This window comes from Ranitomeya imitator, chromosome 5 (genome assembly GCF_032444005.1).
Source record: "Ranitomeya imitator isolate aRanImi1 chromosome 5, aRanImi1.pri, whole genome shotgun sequence".
Lineage (NCBI taxonomy): Eukaryota > Metazoa > Chordata > Amphibia > Anura > Dendrobatidae > Ranitomeya > Ranitomeya imitator.
Genome location: NC_091286.1, coordinates 36069923 through 36093923, shown reverse-complemented (window position 1 = coordinate 36093923; position 24001 = coordinate 36069923). Strand labels below are relative to the sequence as shown.

The window sequence follows — 24001 nt, the reverse complement described above, 5'->3', positions numbered from 1 at the left end:
TCCCTTAAAATGCAACCTGTTATCAGAAAATGACCTGCTGGCTAATGGGAGCCTGTCACTTTATTAATGCTGCCCAAACCACAGGAGAGAACTGTCAATCACGTCTAAAGTAAAAGCAGGCCGGAGGCGGCACCAGACTAGTCTGGTCTCCGGGTATGGTCCCTGCCCATTCTTAAAAGTATACTTTCTCTGAAACAGTGGAGCGTTTGGGAGAATCGTGCAGCCAGGCTGCGGTTTACACTGCCCGTGCCCACGGTTTGGGCAGCACAAATTAGCTGAGAGATTCCCTTTAAATTAAGTTTGTGTTGCGTGTATTTTTAAAACATTTTTGGCAATTTTTTTTTTAATTATTACAATATTTATTAAAAAAATAAATAAATTAGTAATCTTGTAATTCAGAGTTAACCCTTTTCAAATTTTTGCACACCATCAGTACGTCTGTGTTAAAAATAATAAAATCAGCCTAATCACCTACCTCTGCTCTAATATCGACTCTCTGACGCTGCGCCGGGTACTGGCTGCACCGGTGAAGTCACAACTACAGCTCACATGAGTGCTGAAGCCGTTCTTGGGGCTCAGTGGTGACGTTGCTGCAGGCAGCACAAGTTCAGTGATTGGCTGCAGCAGTCATGTGTGCTATAGTCGTGATGTCACCGCTGCAGCATGTCAGTAATCACTGGTAGCAGCAGCGAGGCAGTGCTGGAGCTCCGGGAGGATGAATATAGCTGGTTTTATCATTTTTAACACTGTCATGCTGATGGTGTCCAGAAAGTTGTAAGAAGAAAAAAATTACATTTTTTGCGTTTTGGGTTTTTTCATCTCAACAGCTATATTATTTTTGTTATTTTTCACTTTTATGATGTTTTTTTTATTACATTATATTTTCACACTGTTTTGGGTTACACAGAAATTACTATATCATTTTTATGTGTTGCAAATATAGAAAAGTAATTTTTTTTTTAAATTCTAGTTTACTCTTCAAATTAAATAACCTGTTGAATAAATTTTGCAGATTATTAGGTATGTGAATATTTTTATTCACTACTGGATATCCTTTACTTAAAGGGGTTATCTGGGACTTTGCTCATTTTTCCCTATGGGGCTAAGCGCTTGCAGAGCGATCACGGACCACTACTGCCAGCGATTCTGCTGCTTCACTTGACTTCAACAGTGCAGCTCTTTCTTTTCCGATCTGCTCTGTTGATGGAGCATTACTGCAGAAGTCATGCTGATTGACAGCTGGCTCCCTGCACTGAGGCAGCGGGGAGCCAGAGGACAATCAGCATGACATCAGCAGTCATCAACATTACAAGACCGGAAGAGGAAGAGCTGCTCCGTTGATATGAAGCAGCAGAATCACCCACAGGAGCGGTCCGTGACTGCTCATTAGCTGCAGCTCATCAATACCTTCATCAATGAGTAGATGCTCATTCTAATGAAAAAGTAAAGGCTGCAGCTGACGAGTGTCTCCGCTTATTGGTACAGGATTGCTGGAAGCCACCGCTGCAGGAGGTGAGCAGACAGTTTTCATTTTAATTGAGGTTTTGAACTGGTTAAGCAGGGGACGTCCAGTTGTGGACAACCTGTTTAAATATATGCTATAATGTTTTTCTAAGAACACATTTTTTGGGGGGTGGAACACTTTATTTTTTCTATTTTTCCATGATTATATGCATATATTTTTATTATTTATTTAAATATATTGTCCCCAAAGAGACCATACAAGATTTCTGGGGGACATACTTTTCTCTTCTTTTTTGCGCATATTTTCCACTGTACCTGGGGCAGCCTAGGAGCTATGGGTACAGGGACTATAGCCAGTGAGGAGTAAAGGTACCGTCACACTAGACGATATCGCTAGCGATCCGTGACGTTGCAGCGTCCTGGCTAGCGATATCGACAGTGTGACACGCAGCAGCGATCAGGCCCCTGCTGTGATATCGCTGGTCGTGGAAGAAAGTCCAGAACTTTATTTGGTCGCTGGCTCTCCCGCTGACATCGCTGAATCGGCGTGTGTGACGCCGATTCAGCGATGTCTTCGCTGGTAATCAGGGTAAACATCGGGTTACTAAGCGCAGGGCCGCGCTTAGTAACCCAATGTTTACCCTGGTTACCATCCTAAAAGTAAAAAAACAACCACTACATACTTACCTACCGCTGTCTGTCCTCGGCGCTCTGCTTCTCTGCTCTGGCTGTGAGCGCCGGGCAGCCGGAAAGCAGAGCGGTGACGTCACCGCTCTGCTTTCCGGCCGCTGTGCTCACAGCCAGAGCAGAGAAGTAGAGCGCCGGGGACAGACAGCGGTAGGTAAGTGTGTAGTGGTTGTTTTTTTACTTTAACGATGGTAACCAGGGTAAACATCGGGTTACTAAGCGCGGCCCTGCGCTTAGTAACCCGATGTTTACCCTGGTTACCGGCATCGTTGGTCGCTGGAGAGCTGTCTGTGTGACAGCTCTCCAGCGACCAAACAGCGACGCTGCAGCGATCCGGATCGTTGTCGGTATCGCTGCAGCGTCGCTAAGTGTGACGGTACCTTAACTGGCGGAGCTGATCTGGGACAGATAGGATCCGGCCGCTCTGCTATGTCAGGCAGAGACCCATCGGCCATGACTGCTGGGTCTAATAGTAGCCTGGACAGTGCTAAGGCTTTTATTCTTTATACATCCCTCAATGAGGGCTGTGTCTGCAGAAGACAAGACAGAAGCGCTGATAAACCACTTCTGTCTTCTCCTCAGACTCGCTGTTTATGCCGGCAGCAGACATATGCTGCCACTGGTCAGTCTGTCAGTAACTGCTGCCACTGGTCAGTCTGCGGGATATTGTGTAACTGCTGCCAATGATCAGTCTGCAGTCTAGAATAAACACTGGCACCAGTCAATCCACAGTCTACTGTAGATGCTGCTGCCGGTCAGTCCACAGTGTAGTGTGAATGCTGCCACCTGTCAATCCACAATCTAGTGTAAATGCTGTCTCCGGTCAGTCCACAGTATAGTGTAAACGCTGCCACCGATCAGTCCACAGTATAGTGTAAATGTTGCCATCGGTCAGTGACGGAGCCAAATTTTTGAAATCTGACCAGTGTCACTTTATGTGGTAATAACTCTGGAACGCTTCAACAAATCCCCGTGATTTTGAGATTGTTTTTTCGTGACACATTATACTTTATGACAATGGTAAATTTAGGTCAATATGTTTTGCGTTTATTTATAAAAAATATCAGAACTTAGAGAAAAATTTTAAAAAATTAGCAATTTTCAAAATTTGAATTATTATCCCTTTAATCTAGATGGTGATACCATAGCAAAACATTAATAAATAATATTTCCCTCATATCTGCTTTACATCAGCATCATTTGTAAAATGTTATTTTATTTTGTTAGTATTTTAGAAGGTTTCAAAATGTAGCAGTGATTTTTCATTTTTTCAAGGAAATTTACAAAATGTATTTTTTTAGGGACCTAGCCATGTTTGAAGTGCCTTCAGGGGTCGCATATATTGGGAAACCCCCAAAAGTGATACCATTTTAAAAACAGCACCCCTAGACATATTGAAAACTGCAGTCAGGTAGTTTATTAACCCTTCAGGTGATTTTCAGGAATTAATGCAAAGTGGTATGACAGAAATGAAAATGTGCATTTTTACCACCTAAATGTCTCTAACTTCTGAACAGATTACTACAGCTGTCAGACTCTAAAGCCGCTATTTGGTCATGAATTGCCATGGAAAACATCAGGACCACACAATCATTATCTGAGGGCACCAATTGGGATAAAGAGGAAGCCCCCACACTCTGTTAATCATTTATATGATGTAGTCACTATTGACAGCAGCATCTAAGGGTTTAAACAGATTTGGATGGTGCAAACACTGATTGTGGCTGATGCAGCAAGTTGTCAGCTATAGTGGACAGCCGACAGCTGCTGGATTGTCACCTGTATGGGAATGCTAGTCTCTTATATCTCAGGTCAGTTAAAAGACGTATTGGCGGTCATTAAGGGGTTAAAGTCTGATAAATGCTGCCCATGGTCAGTCCACAGTCTAGTGTAAAAGCTGCAACCGGTCACCGCACAGTCCAATGTATATGCTGTCTTTGGTCAGTCTAGCGTAAACTTATTAACCACATGTATATCACTGTAACACGGTAGTGATTAATTTGAACGTTCCTGTAACTCCTGTAGCACTGCTGACAAATATCCATCATTGATGGCAATGACCCTTTGCTTATTAAGTTTCGTCAGAATTTCCGTAACAGAAATCTCTGAGCAGTTCAGAAGGATTTGACCATTATACCTAAGATACATCAGCAGAATATTTTGGCTGGATTTCCCTTTAAGCTATTATGAGAACCACCCACTTATTCATGAGTATGAGTGAGAGGGCTTTTTCAGTGGTGAAGGCTCAACTTGATAATTTCCCGATTAATGAACACTTTAGCATTCTCAGACTGATTACCTTTATTAAAACATCCACTTTTCTTTTTTGTCGTTTCTCCAATTGTTTGTTCATTTCTTCACGTTTTTCTATTTCCTCTTTTCCATGTCCTTCCTTGGCTCCATTTCTCCATCTTCCTTATCCATACTTGCAAACTTTTCCAAATGGAGTTTCGAAAGAATTGGGTATACAGCTGATTTTTTATCACGATCATGTTCTCTTTTTTGAGCCATGCTCAAATCTGTGCCTTGAGCCCAGATTGTGCAAATGGACACCAGGTTCTGCATCATGGTGTAGAAAACTTTGGGTTAGATCTACCTTTCAGGAGGAAAACCTTACCAACTCTCTTGGGAGTCCAGGAGGTGTCTCCTTTATCCTGAAGCTCCCCAGATGTTCCATTAGAGTTGTGAAGAATGCACGGCAGTCATGTTACTGGTTATGTGAAGAGGTCCTCTCATGAAAATAACCACTTTATCATTTAAGGCTGCCTGGATATCAGCTTATCTCTTCTTGTCCAACACGTGTAACTCTCTGGAGATTAGCAAGTTCCAAGCCAAGATTGGTCAAATATTTTGCGGCACCTTCTGCAGAGAACGTGCAGTACTACTATTCAGACGAATGTCCAACATGTAAGGTATGTAAAGTCCACCAAGTCTGAGTCCACCATGGTGGGAGCTGCTCTTACATAGCAGCTCTCTAGACAAAAAAAGGTAGTTGTAGAACCAAGCTACCTCAATAATTTAAAGCACTGACTTCCAAGACTTAGATAAAGCAAACTTGTATATGAAAACACGAAATTCCAGTAGCGAGGAGACATTCTTATAAAATGTTTAGTTTATTAAATGTTCAAATTCTAGAGCCCATATCGCCAGCCTACATGTTTCAGACAGATGTGTCCTCAATCATAGACACAACTGTCTGAAACGCATTGGAAAGTGATAAGGGTGCCTTTTCTAGAAGAAAGCAGCCATGTTTTTCAAGTACTTTTAAAATGGTATGGATTTCAGTCTAATAACACAGATGGACATTCCGATTTTGGCTAAGAAGTAATACCTGTAACTCCTCCTTAACTAATTACTAGTTCAAGCCCTCACATCTGTATACTGAATTGTAATTATTACAGTTGAACAAAAAGATTCCCAAGCCACTGGTCCCGAAGCCACATCAGTAGTCCATGGTCGCCGGTTCATATCTCTGCGAACCTTCTATTATCTGCAGTTTCTTCTGATTAGAGGGGCTGGGTCTGTTGCCATTGCATGGACTTAAGGACCTTGATCTGACACCATTACATAGACTTTAGTAGCTGTGGCTGATACCATCGCACAGAATTTAGGAGCTGGGGCTGACGCCATTGCATGAACTTTAGGAGCTGGAGCTGATGACATCACATGGACTTTAAGAGCTGGGGCTGATGCCATCGCATGGACTTTAGGAGCTGGAGCTTACACCATTACATTGACCTTAGAAGCTGATGCTGATGCCATCGCATGGACTTTAGGAGCTGTTGCTTATGCCATTGTCTGGACGTTAGGAGCTGGTGTTGATGCCATCAAATGGACTTTAAGAGCTGGGGCTGACGCCATTGCATGGACTTTAGGAGCTAGGTCTTACTGTTAAGGAGAGAATATATGGCATATGAAGATATACTTAAATCAAACCAATATGGACGCTTTGCTTAACATTAGACTCATGTAGCTTTAAGGTTTTCTGATTCACTGTCTTAAGACTAAATTCTGTTGATTACTCTGTACCAAGATGTACCAAGATCCGTGTAAATCCCCTAGTCTTATCGAGAGTAAATGTATCTGCACGAAGGTGAATTGATCCCCAATAAACCAAAGATAAGTAGAATACGTGCATAGACAGATGTCAGCTTGACCCAAAGGCGCCATTAGGGCGATAACGGTACAGAAATGGATTAAAAGTAATAATCATTAGAATTATGGTACTATAGTAATAAAGATAATAACATAGAACATGAAGATCAAAAGAGTTTTCTGATAAGTGTTAAGTTGGAAAAACCCATGATGTAATGTGCTGAGACTGCCCAATTTTTCCATAAAAAGAGCGGTCCGACGAATAAAGAACCAGAAGTCTTTGAGAGGCAATTGCTTGCATTTGTGTCCTGATTTCTCCGGCCGTAATACCTCACATCCAATTTGGCAGCAGACAACTAAGATGAGAACACACGCATCCCATGTGCCCTAACATTTGGCGCCCAACGTGGGGCTAGGACGAAAGTTTGAACCTGACCAGCCGCAAAGAAGACCTCCAATCTTGGACCGGACCACTCGAGGGTGGAGAAGTGCACCTCCTACTAGGTAAGAAAATCATTCATCTTACCTATAACCCTCCAGTGTTTCCGTGCCGAGATAAAGGTCAGTCGGCTGTCAGACTCGGACATTGTATGGACTTCAGGTCCTGAAGCTGATACCATTGCATGGACTTTAGGAGCTGTGGCCAATGCCTTTGCATGGACATTAGAAGCTGGGGCTAATGCCATTGTATGGACTTTAGGAGCTGTGGCTGACACCATCTCATGTACTTTAGGAGATGGGGCTGACGCCATTGCATAGACTTTAGGATCTGGGGCTGACGCCATCGCATGGAATTTAGGAGCTGTGGCCGATGCCATCGCAAGAACTCTAGGAGCTGGGGATGATGCCATTGCATGGACTTTAGGAGCTGGGGCTGATGCCATCTCATGGACTATAGGATCTGGGGCTGACGCCATCGGATGGACTTTAGGAGCTGGGACTGATGCCATTGCATGGACTTTAGGAGCTGGGGCTGATGCTATTGCATGGACTTTAGGAGCTGGGGCGGATGCCATTGCATGGACTTTAGGAGCTAACACTTGGCCATCTGGATGTTTGAATTCATCCCTGATGCAGTTTCTGTAAAATTGCAGGCTGCAGAGAGGTGATGAGGCTGATTTCCCCTAATAATAGTGAGATACAAAAATTGTTGATAAGTACAACTGTTCTGAAAGTGATTTTGTGTTCCCCATGAGCGTCATGTTAACACAATTATGTGTCGCTGACTAATATGTCACTTGTATGAAGTTAGTCATAACACATGAATACATACAAGACCGTAACTTCAGAAGTGAAAGATCACCCAGATAATTTCCCGGCTCAGTCTGAAAATATTACAAATTAAATTAAATTTCCTCCTAATATACAGAAAACAAATGTTGAGTCCCCGAGGTTTAGTCTTGTGGAGTTTCTAAAAACTTTATTTAGCCTTTATTTATCTATTGTAACAACTCTGCTGGCATCAAGGCATGGCCTCTCATCTCTCACACAATCTTACCCACTGCTCCAGGTTATGTTGTGGTTTCTGTTTCTTGCCAGCTCCATATTCTGTGCCTCTGCTCTCTGCATGCTTCCTGGCTGTGTGCATAGGGGGGCGGCGCCTGAACTCTCTGGTTCTTATAGGAATCAGGTGCACCTGTCTAATCTGTTCCTGACCAATTACCAAGAGGCCTCCAGTATTTAGTGCAGCTCCACCCAGTGGACTGGGCCTGTGCAATGTGTTAACTCAGTTTGTGTTTTACTTCTGAGCTGCCAGGCTTTGCTCTGTGTCTTGCCTTCTCTGAAGGCTGTTCTCCTTGCCTTGTATCTAGTTTGTCTGCCCTCCAGGAGGCAGAATATCCTGGTCCCTGTGTCTTTGTTCTTGTACCTTGTATTGTTCCATTACCTTGTCTGAACTTTGTCCTATCTGTCTCCTTGTCTGTGGTTTATTTCCCTGCAGTGCCTCTCTGCTCTGTTCTCAGCTCCGCACTCTGCGATCTTGCTTTGCTCTTGTCTCTGTACTCTGTGCCTTTGCTTTGCACTTGTCTCTGCACTCTGTGCTTTGCACTTGGCTCTGCACTCTTGTGTCTTCACTCTGCTTTTGGCTCTGTACTCTGTGCCTTCACTCTGCTCTTGGCTCTGCACTTTGTGGTTCTACCCTTGTCTCTCTTGCAGCTTTAGCTCTGCTCCGCACTCCTGCGGTTCTGCTCCGTTCTACTCTGCTGCGCTCCTGTTGCTGCAGTAATCTCTTGCTGCATCTCCTCTCCGCATTCCTTGCGGTTCCACTCTGCTTAGCTTCTGTTGCTGCACTTTCTCTTGCTGCTCTACCGCTCCTATCCGCAGCCTTGCGGTTCTCTTCCTGTGTGAACAGGTCCCAACCTGTTCCTTCATACTTCATTCCTTCCTGCTTGTTTCCTTACCTGCACCTCCTGTGTGAACAGGTCCCTACCTGTTTCTTCATATACCAACCTGCCCTGTGTCTCTGCCGTACCTGCCATCCTTGTGTCTCTGCTGTACTTGCCAGCCCTGTGTCTCTGCCGTACTTGCCAGCACTGTGTCTCTGCCGTACCTGCCAGCCCTGTCTGTTGTGAATTCTGCTTTTGGGCTCCCTCCGGTGGTTGTGGGTGGTAATGCAGTTGTCTCTGGGCTGCAGTCCTGGACAGGTGTATCTACTGATTGCAATTCTGACTGGGGTATTTAGGTTTGCAGGACTCATTAGTCCTTGCCAGTTGTCAATGTTTCTTGGGAAGTGTTGGATCCCTGTCTGGCTTCTCCTGCTTAGCTGCCAATTCAGCAAAGATAAGTGTCTGTTTCTTTTTCTATGGCACACAAGCTGTGTGCTTGTTTTTTGATTGTATTCCTGCTCTGAGTTTAGTAGTCTCTGGAGTTGCAGATATACGTTCCACATCTTTAGTTAGATGGAGGAATTTTTTGTATAATCTGCTGTGGATATTTTTGGAAGGGTTTTAATACTGACCGCACAGAACTCTGTCCTATCCTTTCCTATTTTAGCTAGAGTGGCCTCTTGTGCTAAATCCTGTTTTCTGACTTTGTGTGTCTTTCCTCTCCTACTCACAGCCAATATTTGTGGGGGGCTGCTTATCCTTTGGGGTTCTGCTCTGAGGCAAGGTAGTATTCCTATTTCCATCTTTAGGGGTATTTAGTCCTCCGGCTGTGACGAGGTGTCTAGGTCTTGTTAGGTACACCCCACGGCTACTTCTAGTTGCGGTGTTAAGATCAGGATTTGCGGTCAGTATAGTTACCACCTACTCCAGTGAAAGTTTTCATGCTGCTCCAAGGTCACCGGATCATAACACCTGTCTCTGCCGTACCTGCCAGCCCTGTGTCTCTGCCGTTCCTGCCAGCCCTGTGTCTCTGCCGTTCCTGCCAGCCCTGTGTCTCTGCCGTTTCTGCCAGCCCTGTGTCTCTGCCGTACCTGCCAGCCCGGTGTCTCTGCTGTTCCTGCCAGCCTTGTGTCTCTGCCATTCCTGCCAGCCTTGTGTCTCTGCCGTGCCTGCCAGCCTTGTGTCTCTGCCGTTCCTGCCAGCCCTGTGTCTCTGCCAGCCCTATGTCTTAACCGTGCCAGCCTACTCGTCTGAGATTCATTCGTTCTCATCTGCCAGTTCCACCTGATGCCCACACCTGTCCTAGTTTTCCTGTTCTCCAAGTGGGATCAGCAGCCACAGCCAGACACCACCCTGGAGTAGCACCTGGTAGCTGCCTACCGCACAAGCCTGACCTCACCATCAGAGGCTCCAGTGAAAACCAAGGCAGCTGTCATAGTCACGCCCCTTCCAGGGTAGTCTGGTTCGTGGCACAGTGGGGCCACAAACCCCCTTGGCTCACGCCCATCAGTCAGGGCATAAGGCTGACATCTATATTCCAGGTGGTTTATAGGAATCATAGGACCTCGGAGCTCCAATTCCTCCGCTCCTCTGCTATTCCCATCTAATAAAAACATGGCACATCACTAGGATATGATTCCTGGGATGGATCTGTGTGACCTCCACTAATCCTGAGAATGAAGCGCAGGTGGCAGGGCTGGAGACTTACTTACGAGATGAAAGGTGTGGTATCAAGTATGGAAGTTAGCTACTATTCATGATGCCCCCTTCACACGTCCGTGTTTCCGGAACGTGTGACGTCCGTTTTCACACGTGCAGGAGACACACGCACACCCATTATAATCTATGGGGCTGTGCAAATGTCCGTGTCTTCACACGGACCATGTGTCTGCATTACCCATATGTAGACATGTCTGTTTTTATCTGGGAGCAGGGATGACATCCGTGTCTCCTCTGTATGCCGTCCGTGTGACACGTACCGGAATAGAATGCAGAATAGAAATAAAAGATTTCTATGTGTTAAAGTTGTGCAAAGAGATAGTAATTAATATGGGAAACAGTCAGTATGGCCACCATCGTTTCTAAACGCCATAGAAGAAAGTCTGCCCGTTTTTACCATGATTTATGAGCCTGAGATGTGCGCCTACATATTAGAATAGCTGATTGCTTTTTCACATTGGACAGTAAGAGAGATTTGGTATTATTCTATGAATCTTATCTTTCCACATCTTAGTTTTGCACTTTTCTACTTTTCAACCACAAAAGCCCTTCAATGAGACGGCCTCATATGTCAACAGGAAGCTGATTCAGTGACACGTAAGAGTAAGTTTAGAACAATTTCCTATTTATGGGCTGTCTGCGTTAATATGGAGGTGGCAAAGTTCTCCATTTGGTTTCACACAGTAGGTTACACTGGCGCATTTGGGTTGGTGCATTGTGAGTGTAGATCCTACACCTCTGTCTGTTTCCTGGCTTCCGCTGTCGCTTTACGTCTCGCTGCCTCCACAGTCTACCCCGAGCTGAAAGAAAGATTGGTTCTTCTGGTTCAGATGGAATGTGACCACTGCAGCCAATCAGTGGCCGCTGATTGGCTGCAGCAGTAGCATGACGTCTTCCATCAGACTGGAGGAGAACAGTTAGGCCATTTACCAGTCTCCGCCACTGCCTTAGTCTCTGTTGTTTGGCTTGTTTCAGCATCACTGTAGCCAATCACTGAGCGCAGCAGCTCTGTCAATGTAGACCACACAAGCTGCTCAGAGCTGCTGCACTCAGTGATTGGCTGCAGCCATGTGGACGTGATGTCACCACTACGTTCAAACAAAGGATATTGAGGCAGCAGCGGAGACTCAGCACTAGATCCACGGAGGGTGAGTAAGGCTGAGCAATGAACTGTGCATATAGGGAAAAGTTTTCTAAACGGGGACAATTTCTTATCTAGAAGCTTTGAAAGTGTAACTAATCATGTTTATTTTTTAATAATTTTGTCCAGTTTGGAAAATTCTGAAACTTTGCAAGTCACTTTATTAGGGAATTTGTTTTCATTCCTGTTACTTTTTTTTTTTATGAAAGCAGCTTCCAAAACCTGTCTTTTCCCCAGCACGTAGTCATTTGGAGTGCAGAAAATGGCAGTGGAAGGGTCAGCTCAGCACCTGGGCTCATTCATGCGTCAGTATTTTCAACTTATGAGAAAATGGTACCAATTATTTTTTTTAGGGTTTGGTCCGACGGTCATCAGTGTTTCATGTTCGTGGAGAAAAAAAAATGTCGCCACCTTCTCTTTTCCAGCAGTCTGTGTTCATGGCCCTATTGCCGATTTTGAATCAACCCGCGGATCAAAATCGGACATATCTCCATTTTTTTTAAAACAAAAAAATGGATATGTGCACAGCCCCATAGAATATCATAGATATAAGGCTATCCTTGAAAACCACAGATAGCACTCGTAGGAGAAAAACGTACGTCTGAATGAGCCCTTACTCTGGGGATAAGCTGCCGCAGGAGACTGTTCTGATGAGTACAATACTCAGAGGAGGAGACAAGCGCCGATCCATCACTGCCATCATCTGTACTCCAAATGAATATGTTCTGATACCCATGTAATTGCAGGCGGGAAGTTAGACTGGCGAAAGCCGGAGGTTGGAAACCACATACATTCAATTTTTTTACAGGAATGAAAACAAATTCCTTATTAAAGTTTCATAACTTTCCATGCTAGATAAAGTTATTTCAAACAAATTAAAGTTGAGTTACTCATTTAAAGCCAGGAAAGATATATATCTTAATACCCTGTTGGCCAGTGGATAGAAAAATATTTAGAACTAGATGGTGGCCCAATTCTAACGCATTGGGTATTCTAGAATATGTATGTATATAGCAGCCACATAGTATATAGCACAGGCCACGTACCAAACAGTATATAACACAGCCCACGCAGTATATAACATTGCCCACATAGTATAGAACACTGCCCATGTAGTATATAGCAGCCACGCAGTTTATAACACTGCCCACGTAGTATATAGCACAGCCCACGCAGTATATAGCACAGCCCACGTAGTATATAGCACAGCCCACGTAGTATATTACACAGTCTATGCCTGATGAAGAGACCTGTGTAGTCTCCAAAGCTTGCAATTTGTTACCATCTTTTCAGGTAGCCATTAAAAGGTATCAACCACTGAGGACTCTCAATTCTAAATATTTTTCATTTAAGGCCAAGCATTCATTTTTTTAAATCTATAGTTTTTCCCACAATCCATAATTTTTGTTGATCAAAATGATTGATAAAATTGCCCAATATAATAAAAGAAATGATACTCCCTGCACTGCTCCCTGCAGGTCCTGTTCTGGTACTTACCGTCCCTCCGATCTGTGCTACCTGAGCCCATTTTCAACACACCCAAAATGCCCTTTTAGCCAATTATCGACTGCAGTGATTAGCTTAGTAGGCATTTCCGATGTTCTGAGATAAGACTAGAAAGAAAGACCACCAAGTAATGGTTAAGCCCCAGCCCCCCACAATAGGACCTATGGGACGCAGTGAAGATTAGTATAATTTTTTTTATTATTTTGAGCCATTTTGATGTCTCACTGGGACTTGACTTAACCACAGAGGCAACATTACTGCTGCTGTGAAGGACCCTTATCAAGGTGCTAAACACTTGTTAAGGGGGGACCTTGTCTTCTGCAGCGCTGGGTGAGACTCCACACCACAACACAGTGCATTTCCTGTAATTATTCTTTCACTTCAAGGAATATTCCTCCATATTTCATTTTTTATTGGCTTTCTTCCAGCTCCACCATGGATTGTGCCGAAATTACATTGCATCCAGAAAAATTCGGCAGGCAGAACTCCAGCGCGGGACTGTCACTTGACTTTGAGCCGAAGCAGGAATATGTGTTTGTGGAGACATTGCAGGAGCGGTACAAGTGTGCAAGCTGCCATCTGGTTCTTCACAATCCTCATCAAACAGGATGTGGTCACCGGTTCTGTGAGAAATGTATGCTGAGCCTGAAGTGAGTGCCGTATGGCTTTTGTAACATGTGCTGCACTAACCACACATCTGACTACAGTATATCATTATCATGATATTATCTGAAGACCCAGGCAGATATTGGGTGACGCACACTTATGTACACCATTGCAATACCCTCATCTCTGCACACTGACTAATATAGATTTGCATTGTTAGGCTCAGATACAATATATACTTAAAGAGAATCTGTAAGCAGGATTTTGCTAAGTAAACAACAGGCATTGTCAGGTTGGTGCTGTTACACTGATTAAAATGATACCTTGGGTGAAGAAATCCATCTTGTGGTTCTTGTGTAATCAGTGTTAGACATTTTCAGCTAATGAGACGCCCATGTTCAGGGCAGGACTGTAGGCAGAGTCTTATCTTCCTGCTCCAAGCCAGAGAAACCAAGGAAAGACCTGCCCATAGGCCGCTCCGAAGCACAGACATGTTCCTCATCATAGAGACAGAGAGAGACAGACTGTTTGTGCTTTGGGGCGACCTGTGGGTGGATCTTTCCTTGGTTTCTCTGGCCTAGAGCAGGAAGATAAGACCCTGCCCCGGAGCACGGACATATCATTAGCTGAAAAGCTCTAACACTGATTACACAAGAACCACAAGACGGATTTCTTCACCCCAGGTATCAAGTAGCTCAGGATTAACCATTATGATGGAACAGTCCTCATGCATTAAATCTTTAAAATATTTCTGGTCAGATGAGGATATAATTCTTTATAAAAGAACTTAACAGCAAATAACCATGTTAGTATGCTTCAGTTCTGGCCCATTCTTTGTCACAGCCCCTTGAGTTCCATCAAACAGATGTAAGTGCACTGTGAGCGGACTAAAATAGATGAAAACACTGAATATATGAACTTGGAACTGCATTAATGCTACATAGACTGTACTGTAAAATTGAGATTCTCAGTGCACATTTTGATCAAATTGTGTGAGCCCATCTGCGAATAATAAAACAACCTCCTTAGATGGGAACTTAATCAGAATTACCTCTCCTACACTGGGCCTACAAATTTAAAGCGCAGGCAGAATACAACTCTAATTAAAACACTCTTGAGCTGATGGGCTTAGACAAATTTGATCAAAATACAAACTAAGAATCGTAAATTTCAAAGAACAGTCTTTATAGCAGTAATGAAAAAGCAAGGATAAATACAATGAGCGAATACCCTGTATTAAGTAAATAAATAATTATAGTATATGTAAATAACATAGGTACCGTACTTAGTTGACACTATCTTGATCAAAAGAGTGTAAAAGCCATTCCACCTCGACAAGGTGTACCCAATCAGGATGGTCCTTTACTCTTGTAGTTCACAGTTCACATTTTGACCAAATCGTGTGAACCCATCAACCAGCAATAAAACAACCTCCTTAGATGAGAATTTACATGATCAGAATTACCTCTCCTACGCTGGGCCTAGGAAAAATATATATCTTGGTACCGTGCTGGGCCTACAAATTTAAAGTGCAGCCAAGATACAACTCTAATTAAACACTCTTGGACTGATGGGCTTAGACAAATTTGATCAAATTTTAAACTAAGAATCATAAAATTTCTAACAACAGTCTGTATAGCAGCAATGCAATTCAGAAGTAATATATTCAATGTTCACATATATGAAGCCCAAAACAAGAGCCAGCACTCAACGCTCTAAAGTAACAGTAGCTAAAAACATGTGGTATAATTCCAAAATGTGAACATAGACTACAGATATAAAGTATCAGGCAACACGTTTGTAACTTCCTCAGATCTTAGCCAAATCCTGCATAGTAATACATCTCTCAAGCAGACATAGTCCAATCGGCTGAATACACCTTGGTTCTAGGTATGTGCATAATTAGATATAATTAAAGGTCTCGAAAGGAACAACAAAAAGATTTTAAAAAATGTTCAATCATGGAAAGCTTATCTATTATTAAGACCTTTTGGTGAATCCAAAAAGTGTCTCTATTAAGTAATGCATGTTTCCAGCGTGGAGTGCAGTGAATATTCATTCTCTTTAATAGCAGGCACAAATGATTGAACAGCAGCTGCAGGAAGCTGGTGGCTTCTGCTACTGTGCCTACCATTAAAGATCAATCCATCCATCATCCCTCTTTGCAGAGAGTTGTATGAAATTCCTCAGTGCCCGATGGACAAAGAAAATATAAAAATACAAGAGGTAAGAACAATCTGTCTTTTATTACGCTAATATCCAGGAAATTGCTGTGATGACATCTGATTGTATCGGTCACTGTGGTCTTTACATGTTATATCTAGAACCTTCCTATATTGACATTGGGACATGGACCCTGGTGGTGGAAGTTGACCACAGACATGAGATTATAGTCGAGCTTCTGTCCATGTGACGACATACAATTCCTGCATTGATGTGGTTATACTAGCATGTTACTTCTATGGTGGAGGGTGGAGATGTGCGACCACCAGATCATTGTCAATTTTTAGTGGGGTTTTGGTGTTTTGAAAAAAAAAAAAACTATAACGGGATGGGGAAAATCCAACTTACTTGATCTTCCAGACTCATAGACATTATTAGCAACAGCTCTCTGCTCTGTCTCATGGGAGGAATTATGAGAGGAGACCCCCCTCGGTCGGGAGGTGACCCAGGACTTTAAAAAAAAACAAAAAAAACCCTTGCTCAGGTGCCGCCCCCCCGCATCGTCCCTGCCCTTGGCACGTGCCCTCAAGTGCCTAATAGCAAATACGGCCCTTCAGGGTGTAGAAAAAAACAAGAAACCACTGGGCAATACTAGAAAAAATTACAGCTGGAAGGTAGAGGTACAGTAACTTTATTGAGGCTTTGTACTTCTGCACCGTCCAGGTGCCTTCATCAGGCCATATAAATGAAGAGGTTCCGATAAATACAGTAGCTATACAGTGGGGAAAATAAGTATTGGATACACTCTCGATTTTCCCACCTACAAAGAATGGAGTGGTCTGTATTTTTTATCGTAGGTACACTTTAACTGTGAGAGATTGAATGTTAAAAAAAAAAGAATTCTGAAAATCGCATTGTATGATTTTTACATATGGTAATTCATTTGCATTTTATTGTGTGAAATAAGTATTTGATGCAATTGAAAAATAGAACTTAATATTTGGTACAGAAACCTTTATTTTCAAGTACATAGGTCAGACGTTTCGTGCAGTTCTTGACCAAGTTTTCACAAACTGCAGCAGGGATTGAGATCTTTCAGGTTTCGGGGCTGTCGCTGGACAACATTAAGTTTCAACTCCCTTCAAGGATTTTCTATTGGGTTCAGGTTTGGAGACTGGCTGGGCCACTCCAGAACCTTGAAATGCTTCATACGGAGCCACTTTTTAGCTGCCCTGGCTGTGTGTTTTGGGTCATTCTCATGCTGGAAAACCCAGCCATGACCTATCTTCAATGCTCTTACTGAGTAAAGGAGGTTGTTGGCCAAAATCTTGCGATACATGACCCCTTCCATCCTCCCTTCAATACGGTGCAGTTGTCTTGTCCCCATTGCTGAAAAGCACCCCCAAAGTATGATGTTTCCCCCACAATACTTGACGGTTGGGACGGTGTTCTTGGGGTTGTATTCATCCTTCTTCTTCCTCCAAACACGGCGAGTGGACTTGATACCAGAAAATTCTATTTTGGTCTCATCTGACCACATGACCTTCTCCCATGCCTCATCTGGATCATTCAGATGGTCACTGGCGAATTTCACATGGGCTTGGACATGTGCTGGTGTGAGCAGGGGACCTTGCGTGCCCTGAGGGATTGTAATCCATGACGGTGTAGTGTGTTACTAATGGTAATGTTTGAGACTGTTCCCAGCTTTCTTTAGGGCATTGACCAGGTCCTCCTGTGCAGTTCTGGGCTGATTCCGGACCTTTCTCAGAATCCTCCTTACCCCACGAGGCGAGATCTTACATGAAGCCGCAGACCGAGGAAGATTGACAGTCATCTTGTGTTTCTTCTGTTTTCTAATGTCTTCTCACCAAGCTGCTTGCCTATTGTCCTGTAGCCCATCCTAGTCTTGTGGTCTTGTGCAGGTCTACAATTTTGTCCCTGGTGTCCTTAGGCATCTCTTTGGTCTTGGCCATGGTGGAGAGGTTGGAGTGTGATTGAGTGTGGACGGGTGTCTTTTCTACAGGTGAAAATAATACAGGTAATGAGTGCAGAGTAGGAGGCTTCTTACAGAAAAACTAACAGAGCTGTGAGAGCCAGAATTCTTGCTGGTTGGCAGGTGATTAAATACTTATTTCATGCAATAAAATGCAATTTAATTACTTAAAAATCACATAATGTGATTTTCAGTTTTTTCATTTTTTTTCATTTGTAGATTCTGTCTCTCACAGGTGAAGTGTACCTACGACAAAAATTACAGACCTCTCCATTCTTTGTAGATGGGAAAATGTACAAAATCGGCAGCGTATCAAATACTCACGGAATTTTCCCCACTGTATATACATACACAGATACAAATGGGAAGGACATGACATCATAGGTGATATTCATGACATTTGACATCATATCCCTCCCATTTGTGTCTATGTATATGATGTAGGCACCTGTGCGGTGCCAAAATACGTAACCTCAATAAAGTGATCGTATCTGTAGTATCTACCTATCAGCCATCTTGCTCAATCGTACATAAATTCAGTTTGAATAGAGGTACCCTGGACCACTAGTACTCAAAATGAACATATCAATGTCCTGAATAATATGTGCCCAAAAAATTGTCAACTATATGTGTAGTTCTGAAGTTATTCACGTAAATAGCTTATTTATGTCTCGAACAATAAAATGTACTCAATCGCACATAAGTTCAATTTGAAAAGAGGTACCCTTGACCAGGGCCGGACTGGGACTAAAATTCAGCCCTGGCATTTGGAGTTACACAGGCCCACTTGTCACATGGTGACTGTATAATATCTTTGTACACTTGTAGGTTCCAAGAAGTGAGGGGAGTGTAACACGACTATATAACATATAATCACAGCTGTATCCAGCATTACAGCTCAGTCCTATTTATTGCTTTTAGTTGCAGTACCAAGAAAAGCCGCTACTTTACCTACATAACTGGATCTCGTAGATAATGAAGGGATGAGACAACCAAAGGCTGTGGAACCTCATTCTGATGCTCCATAAACTTTGCCTACAGCCACTTTTGGTTCCGCTGCGCAGCACGAGACCCAGTGACTCTGAAGAGCGGTGACATCAGTAACGTCACCGCTCTTCAGATATTCCGGGTCTTGCGCTGAGCTCGGCGACTGTGAAGAGAGGTACTGTTACTACCGTCACCACTCTTCAGAGTCGCTGGGTCTCGCCAGGTCTGGGCTAGTAGTGGGGGTGTCTGATAGACACCTCTCCATTAATTACACCAGGGATTGATAGCAGCTGACATTACGCAGCTGACATCAACCCTAAAAATCATTATACATACCAGAATTAAATGCTCTGGCGGCTGGGAAAAGCAGTAGCGTTAGCGCTATTCCCAGGCGCCGGGTGCTAACTACAACTGTCATCATCATTGCCTCATCTCCCTGCGAAGCATTTCTGCTGTATTTACATGCACTGATCTCAGGCCGCTAAACGAGTGTGATCGACAATACTGAAGTCGCTCGCTTGTTTCCCGGCCTCTTTACACCAACTGAGAAAGAATGATGGGGACAGAACAATCACAATTAGATCAATCTGTCCCCATACAGTATCATGTTATCAGCAGCACATCTACAGTTTACACCGGCGATGTGCTGCTGAGAACAAGGATTTCTGTTCCCACATAAACAATCCAATCACTCGATGAATAGGCAGCATTTTGCTTGTTTAGTATAATACACCCCATAGTCCTCCTTATATTATAATGTGCACCTCAGTCCTCCATATAGTATAATACACTCCTCAGTCCTCCATATAGTATAATACACTCCTCAGTTCTCCATATAGTATAATACACTCCTCAGTCCTCCATATAGTATGATACACTTCTCAGTCCTCCATATAGTATAATACACTCCTTAGTCCTCCATATAGTATAATACACTCCTCATAGTCCTCCATATATTAAAATACACTGCTCAGTCCTCCATATAGTATAATACACTCTTCAGTCCTCCATATAGTATAATGTACTGCCACAGTTCTCCAAATAGTATAATACACTCCTCATAGTGCTCGATATAGTATAATGCACCGCCATTGTCATGCATGTAGTACAATTCACTTCCCATAGTATAATGCACGCCATAGTTCTTCATATAGTATAATGCATTCCCAATAGTCCTCGATACAGTATAATGCAGCCCACATATAGTATAATGATGCCACTCCAGAGTATAATGCAGCCACCTCACAGAATATATTGTAACCCCCTGAGTATAATGTAACCCCCCGGAGAATATAATGCAGCCCCCTCATATAGTATAATGCAGCCCCTGCATACATATGGTAGCCCCTCATAGAGCATAATGCAGCCCCCCATAGAATATAATGTAGCCCCTCCATAGAATACAAAGCAGCCCTCCTCGTGTAGTATAATGCAGCTCCCCATAGAATGTAATGTAGCCCAATCATAGAGTATGATGCAATCACCCCTTAAAGAATATAATACAGCCCCCCATAGAATATAATGTAGCCCCCAGAGAATGTAATACAGCCCCCCATAGAATGTAATACAGCCCCCCATAGAATATAATACATCCCCCCATAGAATATAATACAGCCCACCTCCTCACAGAATATAATACAACCCCCCATGGAATATAATGTAGCCCCCATAGAATGTAATACAGCCCCCCCATAGAATGTAATACAGCCCCCCATAGAATGTAATGCAGCCAGCCCCCATAGAATGTAATGCAGCCAGCCCCCATAGACTGTAATAAAGCCCCCCCAATAGAATGTAATACAGCAATGTAATGCAGCCATCCCCCATAGAATGTAATGCAGCCATGCCCCACAGAATGTAAATCAGCCAGCCCCATAGAATGTAATGCAGCCAGCCCCCATAGAATGTAATGCAGCCAGCCCCCATAGAATGTAATGCAGCCAGCCCCCATAGAATGTAATGCAGCCAGCCCCCATAGAATGTAATGCAGCCAGCCCCATAGAATGTAATGCAGCCAGCCCCCATAGAATGTAATGCAGCCAGCCCCCATAGAATGTAATACAACCAGCCCCCATAGAATGTAATAAAGCCCCCCCATAGAATGTAATGCAGCCAGCCCCCATAGAATGTAATGCAGCCAGCCCCCATAGAATGTAATGCAGCCAGCCCCCATAGAATGTAATGCAGTTAGCCCCATAGAATGTAATGCAGCCAGCCCCCATAGAATGTAATGCAGCCAGCCCCATAGAATGTAATGCAGCCAGCCCCATAGAATGTAATGCAGCCAGCCCCCATAGAATGTAATGCAGCCAGCCCCCATAGAATGTAATGCAGTTAGCCCCATAGAATGTAATGCAGCCAGCCCCCATAGAATGTAATGCAGCCAGCCCCCATAGAATGTAATAAAGCCCCCCCATAGAATGTAATACAGCACAGCCCCCATAGAATGTAATACGGCCCCCCCAATTGCCCCACAATCCAGTTATCACTCACTGACTGATATATTAAAAAGAAACAAAAAAACACTCTCCTCACCTCTCCTCGTGCCCCACGCTGCTCCCGGCTCCGGTCTCAGCAGCTGCAGTCTGCACGGCCAACACACAGCAGGTGTACAATGATATGACGTCATCGCGCACCCGCAGTGTCAGCGCGAGGCAGAGCGGGGAATGATGGGAGAGGGAGCGACAGCGGACGCGCTCTCCTCCATCATTGCATTCAACTGTACCGGCGTCATAGACGCCGGTACAGTTGAATGCAGGGCGGGCGATTGGGGGGAGGGTGAGTCGGCGCTGGTGGGAGGAGTCGGCCCTGGCACCGCTGATAGCGTCAGCGGCCCACTCCTGACACCGGCCCCTCTGGTTTTTGCCAGAAGTGCCCAATGGCCAGTCCGGCCCTACCCTTGACCACTAGTACTCAAAATGACCAGCTCAATGTCCTGAATAATATGTGCCCAAAAAATTATCAACTCTATGTGTAGTTCAGAAGTTATTCATGTAAATCGCTTATGTCGCACATAATCAAACGTACTCAATCGTACATAAGTTCAATTTGAAAAAAGGTACCCTGGACCACTAGAACTCAAAATTACACAAAATGACCAGCTCAATGTCCTGAATAATATTTGCCAAAAAAATTATCAATAGTGATGAGCGAGCACTAAAATGCTCTGGTGCTCGTTGCTCGGGTCGAGCAAATTGGAATATTCGGGTACTCGGCCAGAACAACGAGCCCAATGTAACTCTGGGAGACCTGAGTATTTTTACCGCGATCCCCCCCTTTTCCCCCTGGGGGTCCTTTTAAGGTCTAAAAATGTCTGAAAATGATGGAAACACTGCTCAAATGACACAAGGACATCATGGGGATCGCCCCTGGAAGCATTACAGATGTCCAGGGGGGGGACTCCTGAAAAAGTGTTGCATTGAATTCAAGGCCAGCCCTGCTAGCAATTCATATGCACCCCAATAAGCCTTGAACCCACATACTGGATGGGCCCATGAAAATCCACTTCACAATATGCATTTTGTACTCCCGTACTCCTTTGTTTTACACATTGGCAGCAAGGCCAGCCCTGCTGCATAGTCAGTCATATGCACCCCATTAGGCCTTTGAAGCCACATACTGGCAAATATGATGTTATGACGGCCACCTGTCTTTCTTATCTTTGGACTCTGGCTTATCCATCCGCCTTCTGATGAACTTTTATGATGGAAGGGAAGCGCGTTGAGGCATCTATACATTATCCAGATTTCAGATAAGAACCCATTATGGCTTACTGTTTTAAGGAAAAACAATAAGGGTTTTGGTGCAATATGTTGTGGCTCTATTATTGAGTATATCGTCAGTAAGGACACAGTAAAAGTATTGTGCATTTATGAGTATGTCACGGGCCCACCTCGGTGATTATCTTATGAGGTGATCGGTGTAATTATTTTGAGGGACATGTACCTTTTGAGTGCACCAATATCCACTTGCGTAGTCTTGATTCAGAGGCATGTATATATCTTTGGGGTCTTAGTGCTATCATTGTTGTGCATTGTAGTGGGGAGAGTGCAATAGCCGAACTGGTGCAATATAGGTAGCATATGCGGTTTTGATTGCGGAATATGCAATTTTTCCATGAGCATGATACTGGTCTCATTGGTTTATTATTTTTAGTAAATTTATTATCTACCTTGTTTATATGATATTTAATAAGCCTTTAATGCACCATCGCTTTCCTTTGGATTCTGATCCCCCTCCTTTGCTCACGAATATTGTTTTTCCTCACTTTTTGGTTTTTCCCTCTCACGACTCTGTTTTTCTTCATTTGAGAGCAGAGAGGGTAAACTTTAAGGGAAAGTGAGGGCTGTTGTGAATTCTGTGGCAGAGCTCCCTCTTGTGGTCACAAGTGGTACTTCGTCTGATTCTCTCTGTGAGCTTCCGTTGGTGGAGGAAAGTGGTACTGCGGCTTCTGAGTTTCCTTCCTCAGGTGATGTGGTGAGGTCGTTGGGTGCTGCTCTATTTAACTCCACCTGGTGCTTTGATCCTGGCCTCCAGTCAATGTTCTAGTATTGGACCTGTCTCCTCCTGGATCGTTCCTGTGGCCTGCTGCTCTGCATAGCTAAGTTATTCTTTGCTATTTGTTTGCTGTTTTTTTCTGTCCAGCTTGTCTATTTGTTTTTTCCTGCTTGCTGGAAGCTCTGGGACGCAGAGGGTGTACCTCCGTGCCGTTAGTTCAGTACGGAGGGTCTTTTTGCCCCCTTTGCATGGTTGGGGGGCTGCCTTTTCCTTTGGGGATATTTCTCTGAGGCAAGGTAGGCTTATTTTCTATCTTCAGGCTAGCTAGTTTCTCAGGCCGTGCCGAGTTGCATAGGGAGCGTTAGGCGCAATCCACGGCTGCCTTTAGTGTGGTTGGAGAGGATTAGGGATTGCGGTCAACAGAGTTCCCACGTCTCAGAGCTCGCTCTTGTCTTTTGGGTTATTGCCAGGTCACTGTATGTGCGCTGACCTCTATGTCCATTGTGGTACTGAATTACCTTTCACAACAGTACTGGAGGCCATAAGTACTAATGATTCTCAATAGAGGGAAAAAAGAAGTTCTGAGACCATTTTTTTTTCTTTGCACTGTGTTTTGCCTTTTTTTCCCCCTAGACATTTGGGTAGTTCAGGACACAGGTGTGGACATGGATATTCAGGGTCTGTGCTCTTCATTGGATAATCTCGTTATAAATGTACAAAAGATTCAAGATTTGGTGGATCAGAAGCCTATGTTAGAACCAAGAATTCCTATTCCTGATTTGTTTTATGGTGATAGAGCCAAGTTTGTGAATTTCAAAA

At 43.8% G+C, this 24001-nt stretch overlaps 1 protein-coding gene across 2 annotated transcripts in view; it reads left to right on the top strand.

Moving 5' to 3' along the window:
- Nucleotides 1-24001, top strand: part of TRAF5 (TNF receptor associated factor 5) — a 92409-nt gene that overhangs the window by 23335 nt on the left and 45073 nt on the right. For both annotated transcript variants that reach the window (XM_069768550.1, XM_069768549.1), the window contains exons 2-3: nt 13365-13586; nt 15711-15768. In XM_069768550.1, coding sequence (XP_069624651.1) covers nt 13372-13586; nt 15711-15768 — 273 coding nt within the window. In that variant the 5' untranslated portion in view covers nt 13365-13371. The remainder of the gene's footprint in view (nt 1-13364; nt 13587-15710; nt 15769-24001) is intronic.